At 42.4% G+C, this 20,182-nt stretch overlaps 2 protein-coding genes across 3 annotated transcripts in view; both read right to left on the bottom strand.

Moving 5' to 3' along the window:
- Window positions 1–6,043, bottom strand: part of itga9 (integrin, alpha 9) — a 54,717-nt gene extending 48,674 nt beyond the window's left edge. The window contains exons 1-4 of the mRNA XM_030070915.1: window positions 5,648–6,043; window positions 5,217–5,344; window positions 3,557–3,663; window positions 969–1,092 (exon numbers count right to left, since the gene is read on the bottom strand). Coding sequence (XP_029926775.1) covers window positions 969–1,092; window positions 3,557–3,663; window positions 5,217–5,344; window positions 5,648–5,838 — 550 coding nt within the window. The 5' untranslated portion in view covers window positions 5,839–6,043. The remainder of the gene's footprint in view (window positions 1–968; window positions 1,093–3,556; window positions 3,664–5,216; window positions 5,345–5,647) is intronic.
- Window positions 6,044–7,038: 995 nt separating this feature from the next.
- golga4 (golgin A4) overlaps window positions 7,039–20,182 on the bottom strand; it is a 29,037-nt gene continuing 15,893 nt past the window's right edge. For both annotated transcript variants that reach the window (XM_030070913.1, XM_030070914.1), the window contains 10 exons: window positions 16,267–20,093; window positions 15,982–16,103; window positions 15,436–15,566; window positions 14,870–14,956; window positions 13,477–13,497; window positions 13,134–13,202; window positions 12,551–12,626; window positions 10,071–10,168; window positions 9,145–9,231; window positions 7,039–8,767 (listed from right to left, as the gene is read on the bottom strand). In XM_030070913.1, the coding sequence (XP_029926773.1) occupies window positions 8,753–8,767; window positions 9,145–9,231; window positions 10,071–10,168; window positions 12,551–12,626; window positions 13,134–13,202; window positions 13,477–13,497; window positions 14,870–14,956; window positions 15,436–15,566; window positions 15,982–16,103; window positions 16,267–20,093 (4,533 nt within the window). In that variant the 3' untranslated portion in view covers window positions 7,039–8,752. The remainder of the gene's footprint in view (window positions 8,768–9,144; window positions 9,232–10,070; window positions 10,169–12,550; window positions 12,627–13,133; window positions 13,203–13,476; window positions 13,498–14,869; window positions 14,957–15,435; window positions 15,567–15,981; window positions 16,104–16,266; window positions 20,094–20,182) is intronic.

The following is a 20,182-nucleotide window of genomic DNA, read 5'->3' as shown; positions in this document are numbered from 1 at the left end:
CACCACGTTCAACAAGAGCTCTCACTTGGAGGGGGGGGGGGCACAGTGCTCTCAAGTTACAAAAAATATTGTGCTTGGATCCTCGCAGAATGCACTGTACACACGAACCCATGAAAAGCCCGCCTGGCCCCTCCGAAAAACTGTCGGCAACAAGAGGAACGGAAGGAAGTGAAATCCTGACCTGGGAGCGCAATTAACGTTTAAGCAGCCTTTGATAAATAGCTCTTATTCACAAATCAAAACACATAAAAGAGCATACTTGCATGAGTCAGCTAAATCCTCAGGACATTATTTTTCGGATGAAATTTGATTTTTAGTGTTGCGAAGGGCCAAATCGGGCCACCGTGGGTACAGGAAAACCTCCGTGCTAACCAAAATAAAACGCACTACAACTGGACTTGATTTACTACGACCATAAATGACCAAATTGTACAACAACAAGTAATTTCACCTACATTGCATGCAAATACTTCTCTAACACCAGCAGTTTTTTTTGGAAAGCAAGCCAAGGTCTGTTTTTCAACAAATGCTCCACCACAATTATACCTTTACGTAAACATTTTTCATTGCAAAAAGGTGCAAAGGGAACACAAATCTAAGTCTCCATTGGCTGAATGCTTAATGTGCTGGATATTTAATCCTCAGTATAACGAACTGTGTGTCCTTCACAAGCCCAGGTGCTGGGGCTTGCCAGAGTACTTGCTTTGGATTGAAAAAGAGGGAACACACTTCAAGGCTCTCCTCCTACGAGCCTTCAGTGCCAAAACACCAGTCAGAGGCCTGAAGCAGGGGAAAGACTCCATAACTCACGGTGATGGTTGCGGGGATCATGTGCCATGACAAACTGTTCCCACTCCCCATCCACAGATGAGGGGTACACAGCTTGAACTAAGCCAATTCACCCTCAGCGTAGCCTCAGCAAATACCTCAGCCTGGTGTGCTTGTCCACCATGGTGTCTATACTGTACCTTCATAGCAGGGGATGAGCGGCCGCGTCCTCCCCTGCAGAGTTGGAGGGATGATGGAGCAATATCCGTGGGGAAGGACGTGCTGTGAATCGTAGTAGACGTTTTTCCAACGGTGAGCGCAGGCCTGCACGAGACACACAGGGAACCGAATAAAATCAGACACATGCTCATTCTGTACACAAACATCTCAGACTGTAATCTGTCCATGTTCATGTGTAGATCAGACAAAGGAGCTCCTTTCTCGCAGGGCTGGAGTCAGTGCGACTTTGTGGCTGTCAAATGATCGTCAATGAGCGGGGAATTACAGCCCATCCAGCTCTGACCATAACAGCCATGGTCTGTGGTGTGAATATCTCAGCTACAGCGAAACATCCCTGCTGCTTGAACAGCACTTTGTGTGCAGCGAGAGCACGGTCCCGACAGCATCCTCGCATTAACGCCTGAGCTCCTTTTACTCCTAATTTCAAACGAGCTCCTCTAGGCTTTACCGGCATCTCAGCTGGGGTCGGCAAAGTGCACAAAGTTTAAAAGGTTGGGAGACGCTGCATTCCATGGCAAAATAAATAAATAAATTAATTAAGTGGATAAAAAGACAGAGAAGTAATTCCTGCTTTATGCTGCAACTGAAATAGGGAGTAAAATTCTCTGCCAAAGATCTGTTTGATTACAATAACCCCCAACAGCGAGCAATGCAAAACAATATTTTGCCGCCGTGTTTTTCAAAACATCACATTCCATGGATCAGTGAGCAACTAGGGAAAAAAAAATCATATAGGACAGATTTCAATTGCTGCACAAATTATGCCACATAAATGTGTAAATCTGGTAACAATTTGGTACCCTGGGAAAAGCGGTCAGGCTCCTGTGGATCTCAGGACAGTTCTGGACGCGTTTCTACAGGCAAAGTTCAGCTCATTTCCCTTTGCACTGTAGAACTCCCCCAGTCCCCTCACACAGCCAATCTAAATGAATATAAGAGGTCTGCAGATTGCGGGCACACGGAGGGCGTCAGATGACTGTCTGAAAGCAAGATGCTTTGTTGAGAAACACTCGTGTTTCAAAGCAGAACTTGGCCAACAGCGCGAGCAATATTGGCAAAAGTCTCCCTGCTCAAGTATATCTTATCCTCACTTGCTTCTTTTAGGATAATACAAGCAGTTTTACAATCAGCTGACATAAATACAGCAGGAAAACCTCTGAGGCTTGCATGCAGCAGCAGACAAGCCGCATAGAAGTAATAAAGGAGGCTGCTATGCTTTTGTTTCTCTGACAGAAGCAGACCAAGTATGGAGTTGTGCTGTTGTCATGTTCCTGTTCAGCTCGAGAGCTGATTGGTCAGACGGCGAGGCCCTCACTGAGAGCGCAGATGAAATCACCACGGTTCACATCTGCCAAGCAGCCGTTTCCCTCCTCTCGCACAGAAACGTGAGTCCATTCAGATGAGATAAAAACAAGCATGAGCGCTCGCTGGAGAGGCCCACCAACACGTGGCTCCGCAGAGTCACTACCTTTCTTTTATCATCGTCCTACAGGAGAGCCAAAATGTCTGGAACAGAGGGCTTCTCATTATACAACTCCACGCTCAAATCATCTGCCATCGACAACTCCAAGAAGTCTTCAAATTTTGACTGACGAGAAAAGCCAAGGGTAATGGTTTCAAAATCTCGCCAACAGATTCCACTGAGATTAAAAAAAACAGGACCGGAGAGGAATATATTCAAAATAATTTGGTTTTGGCTGGCCAAAAAGTTATCTAGACGTCTTGTGATTTTTCTAACTCCCTAAGGAGGAAGTCAATTAAAAACAACAGGTATTCCAGCACATTCACGCCTGTCAGGAGTGTTTACAGAACATCCGCGTGACTGAGGAGGACTTCAAGAGCTCTCCAGCCCAGCAGTCGCCCTCAGACTGTCCCACAGGGCTGCTGGGTCTCCCCATGGGCCGGAGAGAAGTCCTTCACTATCCACGGCAGGACACTGGGGTTAACGTTTAATGAAAGGCTGCACTTGGATGGGCCTGAAGCCTAAACAAACTGAGCCAGCTGCCCTATGATCTCTGTGCAAACACCCAGCCAAGCACCACCGGGATTAGCACCACTAGTTAGTCTGCTGATCTCTCTAAATCACCCTTTCCTTTTTTATAAACAAATATCTGCTTTGATGAAAAAAGAAGCCCTTTTCCACTGACTATTCCAGCACAAAAAAATAGCAACATGTTTCACAATATTATGTAAGCCCACAACAATTTCCAAAACTTGCTTGGTTCAGTTGTTACTTCAGCTTTGTGTTTGCAAAAATCACTCAAAAATCATTACTTTAACTGCAGTCTTGTTTCCTTATGTAATTCAACACACTCAGTTTCACTACAGGATGTAGCACTGGCCTTTCCCTGAAAACAGAGGAATGGAGGGAAAAGTCTTTACTAGGCGAGGGTTTTGATGCTGGAACCAGCTGTGGTTTAACAGTGCGGTTCATGGTAAGACATTTGTAGCAGTGATGGTGGTATAATCGAGTCTGTTTTTACGAGTATACATGGTTTGCATTAAACAATTTGCTTAAGTGACTGCAGTGCTCTGTCCCTGAACCCACCAATATTTTGCCGTTGGCTCGGTCCTGGCGGGCCAGACTGACCCCCATCCACTCATCATCTCTGTCTCCCTGGCACGTCTTCCCACACGACTCCCTCGGCTTGTTTCCTGAAAGACAATGAGAGCGGTTTTCAGACGTTGAGTCATCAGGTCAGAGGATGTCTTGGAGCAGGTTACTTAAGCTATTGTCAGCTTTCGTTTCTGAGGTGTCATTCTTTATCCTCGCTGAACGCATGAATGACGTTGACACAATTGACAGTTTGACACATTGGACAGCATTAAACTGTTCAGAAAGCACAAGATCGGCCCAAACGCTGTGGCTATCTTTTCTATTTCACAACAACTGCTTTGTTTGTGGGTAACAGTATGGCTCAATTACACTGAATACTGTAAATAAACTATTTCTCTGATAACAAATCTAACCTGACACATTACCACTGTCATGCAAGCATGTTTAAGTCTATGCTGACAAAGTGGTTAACTATCAGCTTAAGATAAAGTTTACTGTATATTCCAGACAGGAATTCAATCCATAAGAAAAGGGCACATTGAGGACACAGCCAAGGAGAGTTTAGCAACATTGTTGATCTTTTTAGCCATGCGGAATAACGACACATAATGTTAAATGAGAAAAAGTAGCTTTAGCAGCTCATTTACTGATATTATATTACAATCAGTGAGTTTAAATTCTTTTGAAACTGTTAAAGGCACTACATTGTTTCAGAGGAAAAAACAAAAAGTCCAGAACGAGTAAATGAAGACAACTGGGCATAATAAGCACAATAAAGCAAATCAAAATGTACAAAGATGTTTTGCAAATAGGCTACATCGCTTAGAGACAGAATATCAAATTAAATTAAAACCACTCGACACACCTCAAGACAGTTGATTCAGTATAATGGTATGCAGTTCTAAGCACTGCCATTTCCAAGACCATCTGTTGTAAGTTCAGTCGGGCCCACCAGAGGTTAGCTCCTCTGGCCCATGTGGTTCCCTGACTGCAGCTCACACACAGGGGCTGCATGTCTGCCCTGATGCTCACTTTGATAATGTATGTTTTCTTGGTGACACATTCACAGAGCAGGGGATTAATATTAAAGCCATGCCTGGACCCCAGCTCTTTTGACCACAAGCTTGAGTTGAGGGAGTGGGGGGCAACTCTACAACTCAACTGAACTTTTTGGCTCAAGTGCTTGGAAAATATTAGCAGAAGCATTAATCATTAATCATATTTATCAAAATATTTCTGGACGCCTGGATAAAGAGCACTCTTTACTTGCAGATCCACTGAATCACAGCTCCGGTAACAAAAAGAACAACTGTCACACTGTTAAGACTAGTATAAGGCTGTATTATTCTGATAAAACAAAACAGATGCTTGGGGAGTTTGTGCAGAGCCTGCAGAAGGAAAGGCTGCAGGAACACCCCTGGCATATTGTGAACTTAGGTCTTGTCTGTGTGACTGCAGTGATGGCTACACATCAGGGGAACTCTTGGTCCAGGGAATAAACTTATACCACGAAATGAACTTTCATGTGAGATTAGTGTTAATTTCTGAAAGCTGTGCCCTAATATGAAGTGGTGTGTGAGTGCATGAGCAGTCCTGCGGCTGTTCCTGTCATCAGGCTTCAATATTGAAGCGACAGCATGTGGTGACTGACCTCTTCCCAGGTCCATCTCTGTGCAGCGGCGCTCTGGGTTGCTGTGAACTCGACACTTATACACAGCTCCAGGAGTTTGCACAGAGCTACTGTAGGTAGAGTTTGCCCTTGGAGCCCCTACTAACACCCTGTAGAAATTAACAGAGGGAAGACAATAGACTAGGCACCTCTATTTCAATGTGTATAACCGCCATATCACCTGCCAAATGATAAAAGTTCTTATTTACAGGTAAAAATAGCTTAGAGGTAAAAATACAAGTAAACGATAACATTACTGGAAGTACTTGCTGAATATTGTGCACGCATATTTTTTTAGTTTGCATTTTTTTATGGGGTGTAGGATGCACCCTGCACTTCAAAGTTCAACTTCACTGCAGCCTTGCATAAGTAGCCTAACAGTAAATATCATAATGGCACAGTATGGGACTCACCAGCGTGTGTTGTCATGATAATGCTCCAGCACAGAGTAGCCAAAAAAACTAGAATTTGGTCCACGGAACACTAAAGGATGTTCTAAGTCAATGTTATAAGAATAAGCCACTGAAATAGAGAGATAAACATAAAAAACATTTTGTACTCCCGTTTTCTGTCTCAGAAGCGGAGCCATCCCTTTGCGCATCATGCGTAATAACGCCGTGAAAGTGTCCAAAAAAGAAGAAAATCAGAAGGATTTGTCAGAGCGTCAGTGGTCAGATAGTTACAAAAAAAGTACCGTCCAACTTTTTTTTCTAAGGTCTAGCACACCATGTAGGCTGTGATGGCGAGGGCGAGAGCTTGAGAATGAAACTTAACGGTCCGGTAAATAACGGTGCGTCAGCTTCTCTCCATTCTGTGTCAGTCTGAGAAAGTTGCTGCTCGCAGGCTCCCTATCCCGGAGATAAATGCGGTCGGCTGCGTCAAGTCAGCCACAAACACCAAGAGCAACACCGGCTACGGTTGGTTTTTCCCATCAAAATAAAAGCATCTCTATTTCAAAGGACGCGACGCTGTCAGTGAGGGTTTTATTGTGGAATTTACAACCGGAAGCTGTATTCTTTAAATTATCGTTAGTCTGACGCTGCTTGTGCGGTCATGGTAAGACGCGAATGGTTTTGAGGCGCAAGCATCACATTTCACCCGTGGGCTTTGGGGGCTCAGTTCACTGAGGCTGGGAGTGGAGGGCGCAGTGCTGCCACCTAACGTTTGTCAGTGACCATCAGCACTGATATACCTCCATCCTCGCAAGTTTGTTTATTTATGTTGTCCAGGTGATTTGCACTCCTTCCAGGTGAGCGGTCCACAGATGGAAACCAGGGGCCACCAGGGGTCCTCGGGAATACTCCAAGCTGTCTTCTGTAAAATGAGGAATGGTGCGTTTTTGTTCACAGGTTTCACTCTATCCCCCTCCCAGCCACAGTGTAGATGCTAATTATTATTTTTTTAATACATCATAAGCAATTGCAGATTTCTTTTGTGCTGAGCTCTTCAATATCTTCTTCCCATGATAATGTGTGTCTGTTCATGCGTCCTTGATATGGAAAGTTCAGACGGCTCTGTTTCAGATTACACTCCTGCTGTGGGAAGAAATGCATAAAAGCCAAAGGCCACCCTTGATTAAGTATGTGAAAATATGCTTCACATAACTGCATCTTTAACATCAAGATGCTATCAGATGGCTGCTCATCTCATTACATGATATGTTGAAATACAGGAAATGCAGTTATCTGAGGGCCTTTGGACTGCTACGTTTCCTGTATTTCAACATATAGCTGTGTAATGACATAATCACTTAAAATTGTGAGCACAAGACATGGTAATGAAGGATAAAAGAGTGACAAAAAAGTGTACTGTAAATAAGATTTAATTAGTTGGTTTGAAAATGTATAGCAACAGTCATAGTGTGCCCTATTGTACAGTTTTAATTATCATATAACAATATACATTGTGTTTTTTTGGGTTTCTATTTGTCAGTGTCCACAAAATATAAAGTATAGAAAAGCTGTGGTAAACAAACAAGGTCCTAGAGGCCAGTATCTGAATGTGGTGCGAGTGCACAGTTAAAGGGTCGTTTACAGTTTTACAGAGGAAGTGATGCAGACAGCACAACACACAAACCTATAAATCAACTGACCATCAGCATCAATACATGGTGATAGAATTTATTGCACAAGCCAATCTTTATAAACAGTCTAAATAAAAAGGAAACAGTTTATCCTCATCTACAACATAATGTATAAATTAACATCCCTAATTTCAAAGTAAAACTAGAATCATGAAAGATTTTTTTTCTGGCATAATTCCCATTCCCTCATACATCATCTGTACTCATACACACTGTACCGTACACCACCCACACACTCACGCCTCTCTCTCTCTCTCACACACACACATGCACACACACACAGGTTTTGCTATCTTTGTGAGGACACTGCATTGACTTACATTCTTTCTCGACAGCTGGGGTGGCAAACCCGCCGCTCTCTGCCTGCTCTTGTGGCCCAGTTCTATCAGTGTTCTCGTTTTAGTATTTTTTTTTTAATACATTTGCATTTGAATATTTGACAATACTGCTGATAAATTTGCCGATATTTTTAAAATTAAAAACGACATGGACATGGCTACTCTATCCTAAACATAAAACATACTTTTGCCAGGCTAACTGACTGAATGACCATGGGAGTCAGGAAAAAAGAAAAAAAAAAAAGCGCAAATATGAAGAGGAGCACAGGACAGTTCTACCTGAATGGTAGGAATTGTGTTTTTTTGTTAAACAACACAGGAAACCCTCTTACTTGATATGCCAGACTTGACTGTCAAATTTTAAATCTTCAAACCTGGAGCACCATTTCACCTCACCCTCACTCCATGCTAACATGGCCCAGGAGTTTCCCTAAGGCACTGAACTTCACAAGCACAAGGCAAACTCGTTGAAACGTCGGTCAGAGAAGCAGACAGTTTTTTTCACAAATTTACGAACCATTCAAAGACGGTCAGATTGGCATCATGGGGGCATGGACCATCAACCAGCCAGGATTGTGGACAACAAAGACTGCCGGGTGTCCCACCGAGTAAACCCAGGTAAGAAAACACCTATGAAAACCGTTAGGCGACAGTATGTGATTAGGCCCGTATGTTACTGTTGCTTTTGTAGTGTTTTGTAGTTGCACGTGTTGTGTTTCAACAGTGTGGTTTTGTTTTGTTTTTGTTTTTCTTTTTGCTGCCACCCCGCTCTACAGCCTTTCCCTAATCTTAGCGATAATCGAGTCATGTGTAACGCTAACCCAACCTTAACCACGCAAGCAAAAACTGCCTTGTGCGGACCACCCAAAATGTGCATACAACTCGACTTGTCCTCAAAAGAACAGTGGTTTCTCAACAGTTGGTCTTCACAATGTATAGCAAAACATGTACACACACGCACGCACATATGCACACACACGCACACACATATTATATGACAAGAAATGCAGACAAGAGAAGGGCTTGATCAAATCCATGGCAGTCTTGCCCCTCAGCAGCAGCGTATCTCCATGCCAGAAGCCGAAAGATTAAAACACTCATCGTAACCAAGGCTGTGGAAAGAGAAATAATATTAATCCAAATTGACAATGTACCACCTTATTACAATTTTCCAGTTAGCAGGCGAGCAACATGACTTTCACACTCATTCAAGTGTCTGGAGCATTCAAACAAGTGTAATTTTCCCATGTTACCCACAACATAATGATATACATTCTCCTTGGCAGTGCATACACAATATGGGGTATGTGTAAAGCTAATAGATGATTAAAATTGCCTCGATATAGTCATAGCATAGATCTATTAATATTTCAAACGAGATTTATCCTTATAGTATATTGTTTTAAGAGCAAGAGGACACTGGGGACTGAAATGGCTTGTGGTGAATGAGTAAATTAAAGTCTGGCTCAGCAGGGAAACAGATGCTTACAATTGCTTTTGAGTCCTCTTTGTCCAGCACCTTTTGCGCTTGGTCTGGAGGGAACTTGAGCATGGAGGTTATGACTTTGGCCATCGTCTGCGAGGAGAAAAACAAAGATGTGAATTACCGTTCTGACAATAAGAAGAACCCCAAGTCCTTGAACTTCATTTTCAGGGCAGGATTTCATGATTATGGTCTGCAAGATTCATGTTGCTTGTTGCACAGACTCATGTTTTGCTTGAATGGATTGTGCGTCTCAGTGTTGCTTGCTGCACAAAATTTAAATATCATTAAGCTCACCACAAAAAGGCCAGATGCACTGTGAACCCCTACCCTTGACACCATCACACAATCAAATCAAGCTTGTTCTGAGACAATTAAAAAGCCCAACAGGACGAAAAACCCTATTATCTGCATAATCAATTCCAGGCCCATCTGCCAGAGTGCATGCATTTCCCCATAAATACAGGGATAATCAGAAACAGGACTGCTGTTTAGGGAACCCAACCGCTCAACTAACACTAAACAAGGCTATCAAGTCTTAACATGGCACGTCAGCGTCATGCGAGATCTATGTGCAGCAGGCAGCCTGAGGGACATCCTTCCACACAGGGAGGCCTGCCTGGTCGTCATAAAGGCTAACTGTTTACTGAGGAGCTGGGAAAATCCCGCTGGCTTTAGGGCCATGTCAACAGCACGCCTAATTAGGGACATCGCTGTTAATTGGACCCTGCAAAACTGGACACAATATGACTTTTATATGGCTTCCTCAATGGTCTCATGTTTTGTGTGGGAAAAAAGCAATTCAGTGGCACATAGGCTTAAAATAAAACTGACTCAGACTGAGGACTTAGATTACTGGGTATAGTGTCACTGGGGTGTTTTGAAGCTAAGTAATAATTCAAGAAGAAAATACAAAAATAAAAATAACACACCTTTGTTTCCCGTCCCATCATGTACTCAAACAAAACTTTCCTCAGGTACTCAAACTCAGTGGGTTCGGAGAGAGCATCACCGCTGTTGTATCCTGGATCTGAAACACAAACAAAACTTAATCTCAAAAAACAATAATTCAAAAGCCAGCCAGTCACATTATTATGCACACTTGGTCAATAATGAAACACCCAACTGTCATGTCACAAGAGTGATTGCACAATGCAATCTTTTGTTGCGCCATGCCAAACATATACTCTTACACACAATAATGTGCTTACATAATGGTTTGTTGTACCACTCCTTTGAGCAAATAATAAGACAATGTTTCAAACCAGGATGCAGTTTTAAAAAAATAATAATAACTGGTTTGTAAAAGTTTAATTTACTTCCAGATTTAAACAATGGCAAACTTCACCGAGCTCTCCAACATTCCTACTGCATTCTGGCAATTGTTTTTGTACACGGCATCATGTTTGTATTAGCAACCAAATACATAAACACTTTCAGAGAGGCATGAGTTCAACCTGAATGGCACCTACACACACAGGAAAGAATGGCAAGGCTCAGCAGGAGCACACTAATACTGCAAGAGCGTTAGAGACCACATTTTAATACACTGCCCGCAGCTATATTATACCACCATCCAACAAAAAAATATGAATGGGAAACTACATTACGATGTGCACAAGGCTGGTAACACTTAGGCTACTGGTTCTACCACTTAACTATCTCCATCAGGTCATTACTGAGGCGGAGTGCAGACTACTGAACACCCCGCTGCCCTCTGCCTCTCTGGAATAGCCATTTAGATGACACCAAATGTCTCCGGGTGTGCCGGCAGAGACATCATGATGAGGGAACAGGGCGAGGCAGAGGTGATTGGGGAGCACAAACACACTTTGATCACCAGGCGTGAAAAAACGGGCAACTAATAAATCGCCTGGCCTTTGTCCTCCTGACCCCATGCCGCCCCAGCTGAGCCTGCTGCTCCACTAAGAGGGGAGCGACAGACCTGAAACCAGATCCCAGCAGCTTTCTCATCAGCCCCTTCACCTGGAACCACAACTCTCAGAGTGGGTAGAGAATCCAGCCAGGGAGTATTTGGTTTAAAGAGGCTAAACAGACCCGTGATGAGAGGAACACACTTTCCCTAACAGAGATGTAGAGGATGGTGTGGTGGGCTAGCAGTAGGTCTGAGATGTGTGCATCTGAAAGGGATTGGTGAAGATTTGGTGGAGAGGAAAAACTGCTGCTGAGTTTTGTGTGGGAAAAGTTAACACCACAACCTGCAAAACCCATTAAACCCAAGGATGACTTTTTCACCCCCCCCCCCCCCCCCCCCCCCCCCCTTCTGACAGAAGATTCACTTTATTATACCAGCAGGGAAGGCCTAAGAGGAGACTAGAATTCAGTCAAACACCCCCACTACTCACTCACTCTCTCTTACTCTCTCTCTCTCTCATACACACACACAATCCTCCACTTCCCTATCTCTTGTTCCATATTTCTGATGCGTGCACAGCAATGCGTACGCAGCAGACTAGGCAGATTGATGGTGTTGCGGTAAAACACCAATTTCCCAGAACCTGCAGAGCAGCTGCGCTTTAGGGACATGCACGTAAAACTATAGCTCACATAAATAACAAAACAGCGTATGAAATCTACAGTCTGTGAAATGAATGTTCTGAATGCACTTTATACGCCTGCTGACAGTGACAAGTGAGTTAAGTATCCTATCTTACAGATGTGCAGACTATGTTTGCATGTCGATTTAAAGGAATACGTCACCCATAATGCATCATTTTTTGTATCCAGTACTCACTGTGTGCTGCCTTCAGTCCCAGACAAAGACAGCTTTACTTGAAAGTCTTCACGGTAAACTCATATGTGAAAAATGTCAGCCATCTCTGATCAAATGGGAACAACTGCGGTCGTAATTTTACAACAGCAAAAAGCTATCAAAAGGTGTGTTTAAAAAGCTCACCCTGGTCTCGCTGTGTACTCCAAGTCTCTGGTATCCTGTCGAATGCTCAGTGCTTCCCAAAAACACATATTTTCGCTTAAGTCTTACTGCAAAGACCACATCCGCAAAATCCTTTCATGGAGCGTGCGTGCACAAGTATGTCTGTCCAAGCAGCTTGCTCAGTGAAACGCGCATGCTTTCAAACAAAACTTTTGGTAGCATTTTGCTGTTGTGAAATAGTAAAATTATGACCTATTTTTTTCTATTGGATCAGAGATGGCGGGTGTTTTAAGAATATTAGTTTACCATGAAGCCTTGGAAATAAATCTTTCTCTGTCAGGAGTTGAGAGTAGCACACACTGAGTACTTGATACAATTTATTATGGATGAAGTATTCCTTTAAATTCACTGGTATTGTAGTATAAGACTTGTGTATTACATATTGCAACTGTCTTGTGCCCAAACAAGTAAAACTGCCTAAAATCCAGGAAAATTCATTCATAATGTTTACATTACCTTTCAATGTGCTCCCAAGATGAGTTACAACAGAGTTTTTGTGGAAACATCTAATCTTGTCCTCAAGCGAGTGGATCTACCGTGGAGAAGCACAAATGAACACACAGGTTAATTAAAAAAAACAATTTCACTCCACTGGTTTTATTCTATGAATTAGTCTAATTGCTGCATAGGATATGAGCTCTGCATTGTGATGGTCATCCATGGGGAATATTTGTGAGAATGATGATGTGTGTGAGAAAAACAGTGGGAGGGGGTATTTTAATTGTTTATAGGGTTAAGCCAAATGTAAACAGATGTGCTGTGTAATTAACTTGATGCAGCAGGAGAGCAGTAGCTCCTCTTGCTGCAGGGCAACCGAATCCTGGGAATACAGTGAGAGGGATTTGCTGTGCAGACCATGTCCACTTGTCCCTGAGCAGAGCACACACACACATACACACACATACACACACACACACACACACACACACACACACACACACACACACACACACACACACACACACACACACAGACACACACACACACACACACACACACACACACACACACACAGACACACACAGGGCCTTATACTCACTCTGTCAACAAACTCCTGCTCCTTCAGCCTCATCTCGCTCAGCAAAGTCGTCTTCTCAGCAAGCTGAGCCTGCAGCAGAGAGGGATGAGCAGGACAGAGCATAAAGACTGTGAGAACTGGAAAGACTGGAAGGAAGAGTTGATGCCTTGGAGCCTCAACTTTTTAGTATGATCTTTGATTAGTACAGAGCAAATCTGTGTTGTTGCAGACACTGTGCCTATTAATGGTTCATGGTTCCTTTGAAAACATAATTGTTCTTTACAGTGGTAATTCAGGGATCGAATGACATGAATCATATAGATATCAGCAGTAAAAATAATGATATTAGAGCCAACCAACATACCTTTAGTTCTTCCGTGCTCATCTAGGGGAAAAAAGAAAAAGTTCTAAGTATTTTATATTCTAAGACCTCAATCTGCTGTAACTCATCATCAACTGGCATTATGTATATTAGGTAGTGTGTAGTATGGTAAGTAGTATTGGATTGATTAGAGATAATGGCAAACACTGATTAAAATACACAATATTTAAATAATATAAATGAGTATACCCCAATTTTAAATGGTTACACAAACTGTCAATTTTACCTTAAATTGCAGAGTCCAATAAATTATTGGTAAATGGCAGAACAGCAACAACTTGACATTTATGTAAAGAGAGTTAGTCTCCACTCTCCTGTCTTTCTCACAGAGGATATTGAACACAGAGGCACAGTGACCCACTGTCTACATGAAAAATGGTTTGTGAGGCCCTTGCTGAGGAAAGGCCTTCTTGAACATAAACCAATACAATTCCCATAAAGTTATTACCTCACCCGGGAAAAATGCAGCAAAGAGAAGCAGAAGAGAGCAGAGTGTATTTCTTTACATTTGTGTGTGTTTGGTGTGAGAGTAGAAGAATCTGTGTGGAGGTCTCATGGCACGCCAACACCTGGGTAAAACTTCTCCCCCGAGTAGTTTTCTTCTATCTGGCTTCTTTCCAGCATGGAGAACTTGCCTGAGAGTATGCCTATAGCATAAATCTAAGGCCCAGGATCACCTCTTACAATGATAATTGGTAACAGGGATTGAGGCTGTCTGCTGCCTCACAATCTCTGTTTTCCAGTGAGAACATTCCAGACTAATTCTAACTAGCTTCGCAGCATCCGGCGTGCTTTGGAGAGCAGCCACATCATTGAAGTGATCAGGGCGAAGTATGTAAGGGCGAAGTATGTAAGCAAGCTGTGCCTAAGCTCTCAGACAGAATTCTTCAATTACAAACCACAACAAAAGAGAATATAACTGATAATAACTGTTATGTCTGTTAATTGTGATTCAGAATCAGAATGAGAATCACAAATACCTTATTGATCCCTGAGGGGAAACTGGGTTCAAACCTCCAAATAATAAAGTATCTTAAAGGATCTATTCATCTAAAAAAGCATCTAAAAATAAGAAAAATGCTTTTGCGAAATAGTAATGCTGCCATGATTAAAAATCTGTCCTTCCCCCAAAGTTTGCAGAACTGCATTTTCATTTTTATGTGGTGACTGTTAACACTTTTGACTTCACCAGAATCACAATATGGCCGTGAATCCTCTAGGGCTATACATAACCTTGACACTGTAATAGCTATGCATTTCAATATGTGCTTGGAGTCAGCAGAAAAAAAAATAAAAAATAAGCGCCAGCTTGTGACAACCTGTTAAGGGTTGATATTTGTTGACCCATTAAATGTGCAGGTTGAAAATACCATACCTCAGAATTACCACGGCTCCTTGCTTGCAACTCCTCCAGTTCTTTCTGAACCTGCCACACTCTGTCTCCCATCTCCTCCTCTCGAGTCTGAAGAAAAGAGAACAATGGCTGAGTCATTTCCTATGTTTCATCTTAGCATCACAGCTCAAGTATGTTGGTCAACTTGCCCACTGCCACATTTCAGGCCTACCAGCTTTAATTATGCTTAGAAGCAGAGAAGAGAGGGAAACAGGTTTAATGGAGTTCAAACTAGCTCACTGCACTTTATCATTAATTTGCAGATGTTTGAAGTGTCAATCTTTCAGCAGGCGTTCATTGGGTACACTGTATATGTTTCACGTCTTTAGACTAGAGAATACAGACTACTGGCTACAAGCTGATAACTGAGACATTCAAGTAAAGAAATGGGGTGATTCTCCTTTCTTGAGCAGCACAAATAACTATATCATGTCCTGCTAATAATCTGATCCCATGAAAAGTTTTAACAAAACACTTAAATAGCCATATTTTAGGGGAAAAAAACCCCACATTTATTCTGTTATTTGTTTGGCATGTTTGTACAATACCTGCAGAACCTGTTCATATTTCTGAACAGTTCTGTGCAAGTCATCCTCTTTCTGGGCCACCATCTTCTGAAGCTGAATGGTTTCTTCACGATGGCTACTGATCAGCTCGGCTTCGACGCTCTGGGCCTTCCCTGTGCCGAGGAAAGGGAAAGAAGCCAGAGTTAGCACACATGAACTCCAAACTCATATTCCAACCACTCACTCACTCACAACCCGTTTGGAATGCAAGTTCACTTAACCACTGAAAAATGAATTTTGTTCCACCCACTGTTAAACATTAAAAAGTTCATTATGTTTGCTTTCAATCAGTTTCCAAGTCCTTGTTCCACCCTAATGTCAATCATATTTACTTTGATTTTCTATTTTAAGCTAGTTATTTGTGTGGCTTAAAAAACACACAACAAGGCTATAATATGCTAAGTTGTTTTCATCACAACCAAGGATCAGAGTTTCAATCACACTCATTTTTCATAGTTCACAGACAATATAACTGTGCATGTTGTAAGTTTCATTCAGTGAATATTGAGTTATTTTGTTCCGCCTCACCAATAGCCTCCTTTACTGCTGAATCAAGCTCCCTCTCTTTCAAAACCATCTGTGTGTTGAACTCCCTCATTAGCTGCTTCAGACCAGAATTGTGCTTCATTTCCATATCTTCCAACTCGACCCTATGGGAATAAGATGGTAAAGGCGATATAAAAATAGCATGGAGAGGCCAAACAAATTAAAATGTTTAAGTACAAAGAATCATCACATGTTCTTGTCAAGAAATGCAGTTTTTTCTAACTCTGATTTATATCTATTTCTATTTTCCTGCAGTCTTAGACTTACTTTAACTTTTTCTCATATTCCTCTGATAATTCTTTCTTCATATATTCGAGGTCCTGCTCATGCTCTTTCCTTAATGATCTGATATCTTTCTGCAACCTGGTGAAGTCTTTCTGGATCCTCTGTTTCTCATTCTTCACCTCAGTCAGTTTATTCTTGAGGGACTCATGAGAATCACTGTCCACTTCTTGGGTTAGACTGCTATGTTCAAGCTTAACTGCAACCTCTGGTTCTATTGGATTCTGGCCCTCCTTTTCTAAATAAGAAACAGTTGCCTGTTGTTGATCAAGCTGTGCATCCTTCTCAAGAAGTTTTTCTTTCAGACGACTAATTTCAGCGACAAGGATTCCATTCTGCTCTTCTGCTTCTTTGAGCATTGCCTTAACTTCCTGTAGCGTTGATTCAGTCTCAACTGCTTTGGGCTCCTCCTGGTTTGTTGCATCTCTTTGATGTGAAGATAGCTTCTCTTCATACATGTTTTTCAATTCTTCTAAAGACTTTTCTTTTGCAAGCCTCTCGTTGCTCTGAACCTCTTCAAGTTGTTTCTCCTGCTGTTCTTGAAGTTTGACAATAGCTTCCTCAAGTTTCCTTCCCCTCTCTTCTAAGGTTTCTATGTGCTGTTTGGTGGATGCTTCATCCCTCTTGATTTCCTGCAAGCTAGTCTGTAGAGCCTTGACGGTCTGTTCCTTTTCCTCAAGCTGTGAGGTTAGTTGTTTTTTTATTTGACCAATTTTCTGCTCAGCCCTCTTCTTGAGCTCTGATACCTTCTTAGCACTCTCCGTAGATAACTTCTCTTCAGCTGCCTTCAGGCTCTCCTCCTTGCTCTTGAGGATCTCATTTTTTATCTTTTCAAATTCTTCCTTCTGACTCTCCAGTTCTAGTTTACATATTTGGTTCTCCTTCTCCAGAGTGTGTAGTTTTTCCACTGTTTCTTGGTCCAGATTACCGTTCTGAGTGAACTGTGCCTGGGTCTGCTGCAGCTGTTCTGTGAACTCTCTTTTTTCATTCTCCCTGATACTAAGTTGCTGTTTGAGGTCAGCTGTGAGTTGTTCACACTCCTTTGTTTTTAAGGCCAATTGCTCCTGAAGCTCAACAAGTCTACCGTTGCAGCTCTCAAGCTCTAAGGTAAGTGCACTGACCCTCTGCTCTTTCTCACTCAATGCCTGGTCCATCTCAGACTTGCTGATGGACTGATTGTCGATACTGGCCGTCAGCCTCTCCAAAGCTTCATTCTTGGCAGAGATTTCTCGCTCCATGTCTTCAAGCCTGGTCTGCAGAGAAATAACAGTATTGTGGTTTTGAGTTAAGTTAGACTCTGCCGTGTTCTCAAGCTCAGAGAGACTGTTCCTGAGTGTTTCAGCCTGCTCTACAGCAGACTTTCTCTCTTGCTCTAATCTCTCAATGGCCTCCTCCATTTGAGCAACAACCTGTTGTCTCTCCTCCTTATACTGCTGGTTCAACAGTGTTATGGCTTCCTCCTTCTCCATTTTGCTACCTGCTAACTGCGTTTTCAAGTCATTGATGATACTTTCCAAGTTACTGATATGCAAGTCTTGAGTTTTCGCATTTTCTGATATAGTTTTGTTTTCTTCACCAAGCTCCTCAATTCTACTGACTTTTTCAGAGATAGATTGAGAATGATTCTCAACAGTCCTCCGTAGGCTCTCCCTCTCACTTGTTAAGGCTTCAATATGCTCTGAGTGAGCATTTACCTGAGCAGTCATCTGCTCTAGTGAAATGCATAGATTCTTATTCTCCTCCATCTGTTGCTGGAGATTCTTTTCTAAAGTGCAAATTCTATCTATTTTAGTAAGGATAGTGTTTTTGAGATGTCCCACCTTCTTCTGATTACACAGTACTCTGTCTTTAAGCTCTCTCACTCTACACTCAACTCTTTCAGAGAGTTCATTAGAACCACAATCCAACTTAGACTGAATTTCCTTACAGTAACGCTCCATTTGGTTGCTTATTGTTATTAAATGCTTCTGGAACTCTGCTTCCTTGGCTTGCAGCTGTGTGGAACTCTCCTCAATTTTTTTCTGCAAATCCTCACCTTCTTGGTGTGTGGAAGCTTCCAGTGCTCTAAGCTGTTTCTCAGTTTCCTCAAGCTTATCTGACAAAGCCTTTACCCTCTCTTTGCTCTCTTCCTCAGTCAAACTAAGCTGATCTTGGAGGGAGTTTCTCTCATTCAGAGCCTGGTTAAGGTTCCTCTCCACTGACTCCATTTGCTCTTTGAGCAATACTTCACCCTGAGATAAACTTTCAAGCTTAACTGCAGCTTCCCTCAGCTCAGCTTGCAGTTTCTGTACAGTGGTCTCTCGAATTGCTAGCTCCTCCTTCAAATCCTTTATCTCATGTAAGACTTTGTCACTCTCCTCTCTGCTCCTGCTGAGTTGCTGAGAAATTTCTTCTAGCTCCTGCGCCTTCTCCTGTAGTGTGTGTGAGTGTCTCTCTGTTATATCTTCTTCCTGTTGTCCCAACTTTTCCTGCCAACGACGCTCAATCTCCTTAATCTCATTTTTATGGGTGTCATGTAATTTCTCCAGTTCTTCCTTATGGTTTGCCTGCAATTCTGACATTGCACTGCTGAGGCCTTGAGAACTTTTTTGGGCCATCTCTAGAATTTTCTCCTGAACTTGTTGCTCTTTTTGCTGGAGCTCTGTCTCCTTCTTTGCAAGTTCCTTCTTCATACATTCTTCAGTCTCCTGAAGCTTTTTCTTGAATTTCTCCTGCATTTCTTTGGCCTTCTGTTTTAACTTGTCCATCTTTGTTTCCTGTGCCTTGAGCTTCCCCTCCATCTCCTTCACAATGTTTGCAACCTTCTTCTCATGGGCAGCTGTTTCAGCATCAAGCCGTTTCTTCAGGCGTTCCTCTTCTTCCTGCTTTGCGTTCAGTTTTTCACTATAAGATTTGTCTTGCTCAGAGAGTTCCTTCTTAGCCTGTTGTAGTTGCTGTTCCTGTTCTTTAAGCTCCTTCATCCTTTGTTGAAGTGTCTCCTCTTTGTCTTTGCAATCAGTCTTTGTTACCTGCAACTGGGACTCCAAGTCTTTCAGGTCACTCTTACACTGAGCAAAATCTGCTGTGATCTTACTTAACTCTGCACCAGACTCCTTCAGGCTCTCATTTTCAGACTGAGCTTGCAACAAACTCTGGTGAAGACCCTCCAGTTCCTTAGCCTTGATATTCAGGTCTTGTAGCACAGAATCCAATTCCTCTTTAAGTGTTTTTTCTCTATGCATGTGTTCTTCAAACTCTTTTTCTTTCTCCTTCAAAACAATTTTTAATGTGTTAAGTTCCTCCTTCAGAGTTTTCTCCATACCTCCAAGAGACTGCTCATGTTCCTGCTTAATATTTGCAATCTCTGCATTGTGCTTTGCCACCTGATCCTGTAGCCTCTGCTCGAGTTCTTGCTGAGCAACACTATCAGCATCTTCAGCTGCAGTCAGCCTTTCTTCCAGAAGCTGTTTACTCTTCAATGCCTCAGAGAGTTCAATGGAAAGTGCCTCTATCTCTGTCTCCTTTGTAGTCAATTTCTCCAAAGTTTTCTGGTTCATGTCTTCAATATGTTCGTGGAACTGTAGCTCTTTATTTTTCAGGATGGTCTCCACTTCCACTTTATGTTTTTCCTTGACCTCCTCAAGACCAGCATTATGCTGCTGAGTTAAGGTGTCCTTGTGCTTTTCCAGCTGCTCTCGGTGCTTTTCCTCTAATGCAGATATTTGCTCTGTGTGTTTAGCTTTCAGTTCGTCCAACTGACTGGAGAATTCATGGGACAGGCTTGATCCATCTTCACAGCTCTTTTTCAGGGAGCTCTCAAGCTCCAGCACTCTCTGCAATCAGAGATATTAAGGTTATTACACAATAAGATCAGTGCAGCTAATAATTTCACATGATTATGAAATAACTAAAACCAGACTGT

The sequence above is a fragment of the Myripristis murdjan genome, chromosome 15, assembly GCF_902150065.1.
Source record: "Myripristis murdjan chromosome 15, fMyrMur1.1, whole genome shotgun sequence".
Taxonomy (NCBI): domain Eukaryota; kingdom Metazoa; phylum Chordata; class Actinopteri; order Holocentriformes; family Holocentridae; genus Myripristis; species Myripristis murdjan.
Note: the sequence above shows the minus strand (reverse complement) of the source record. Positions and strands in the feature narration are given on the sequence as shown.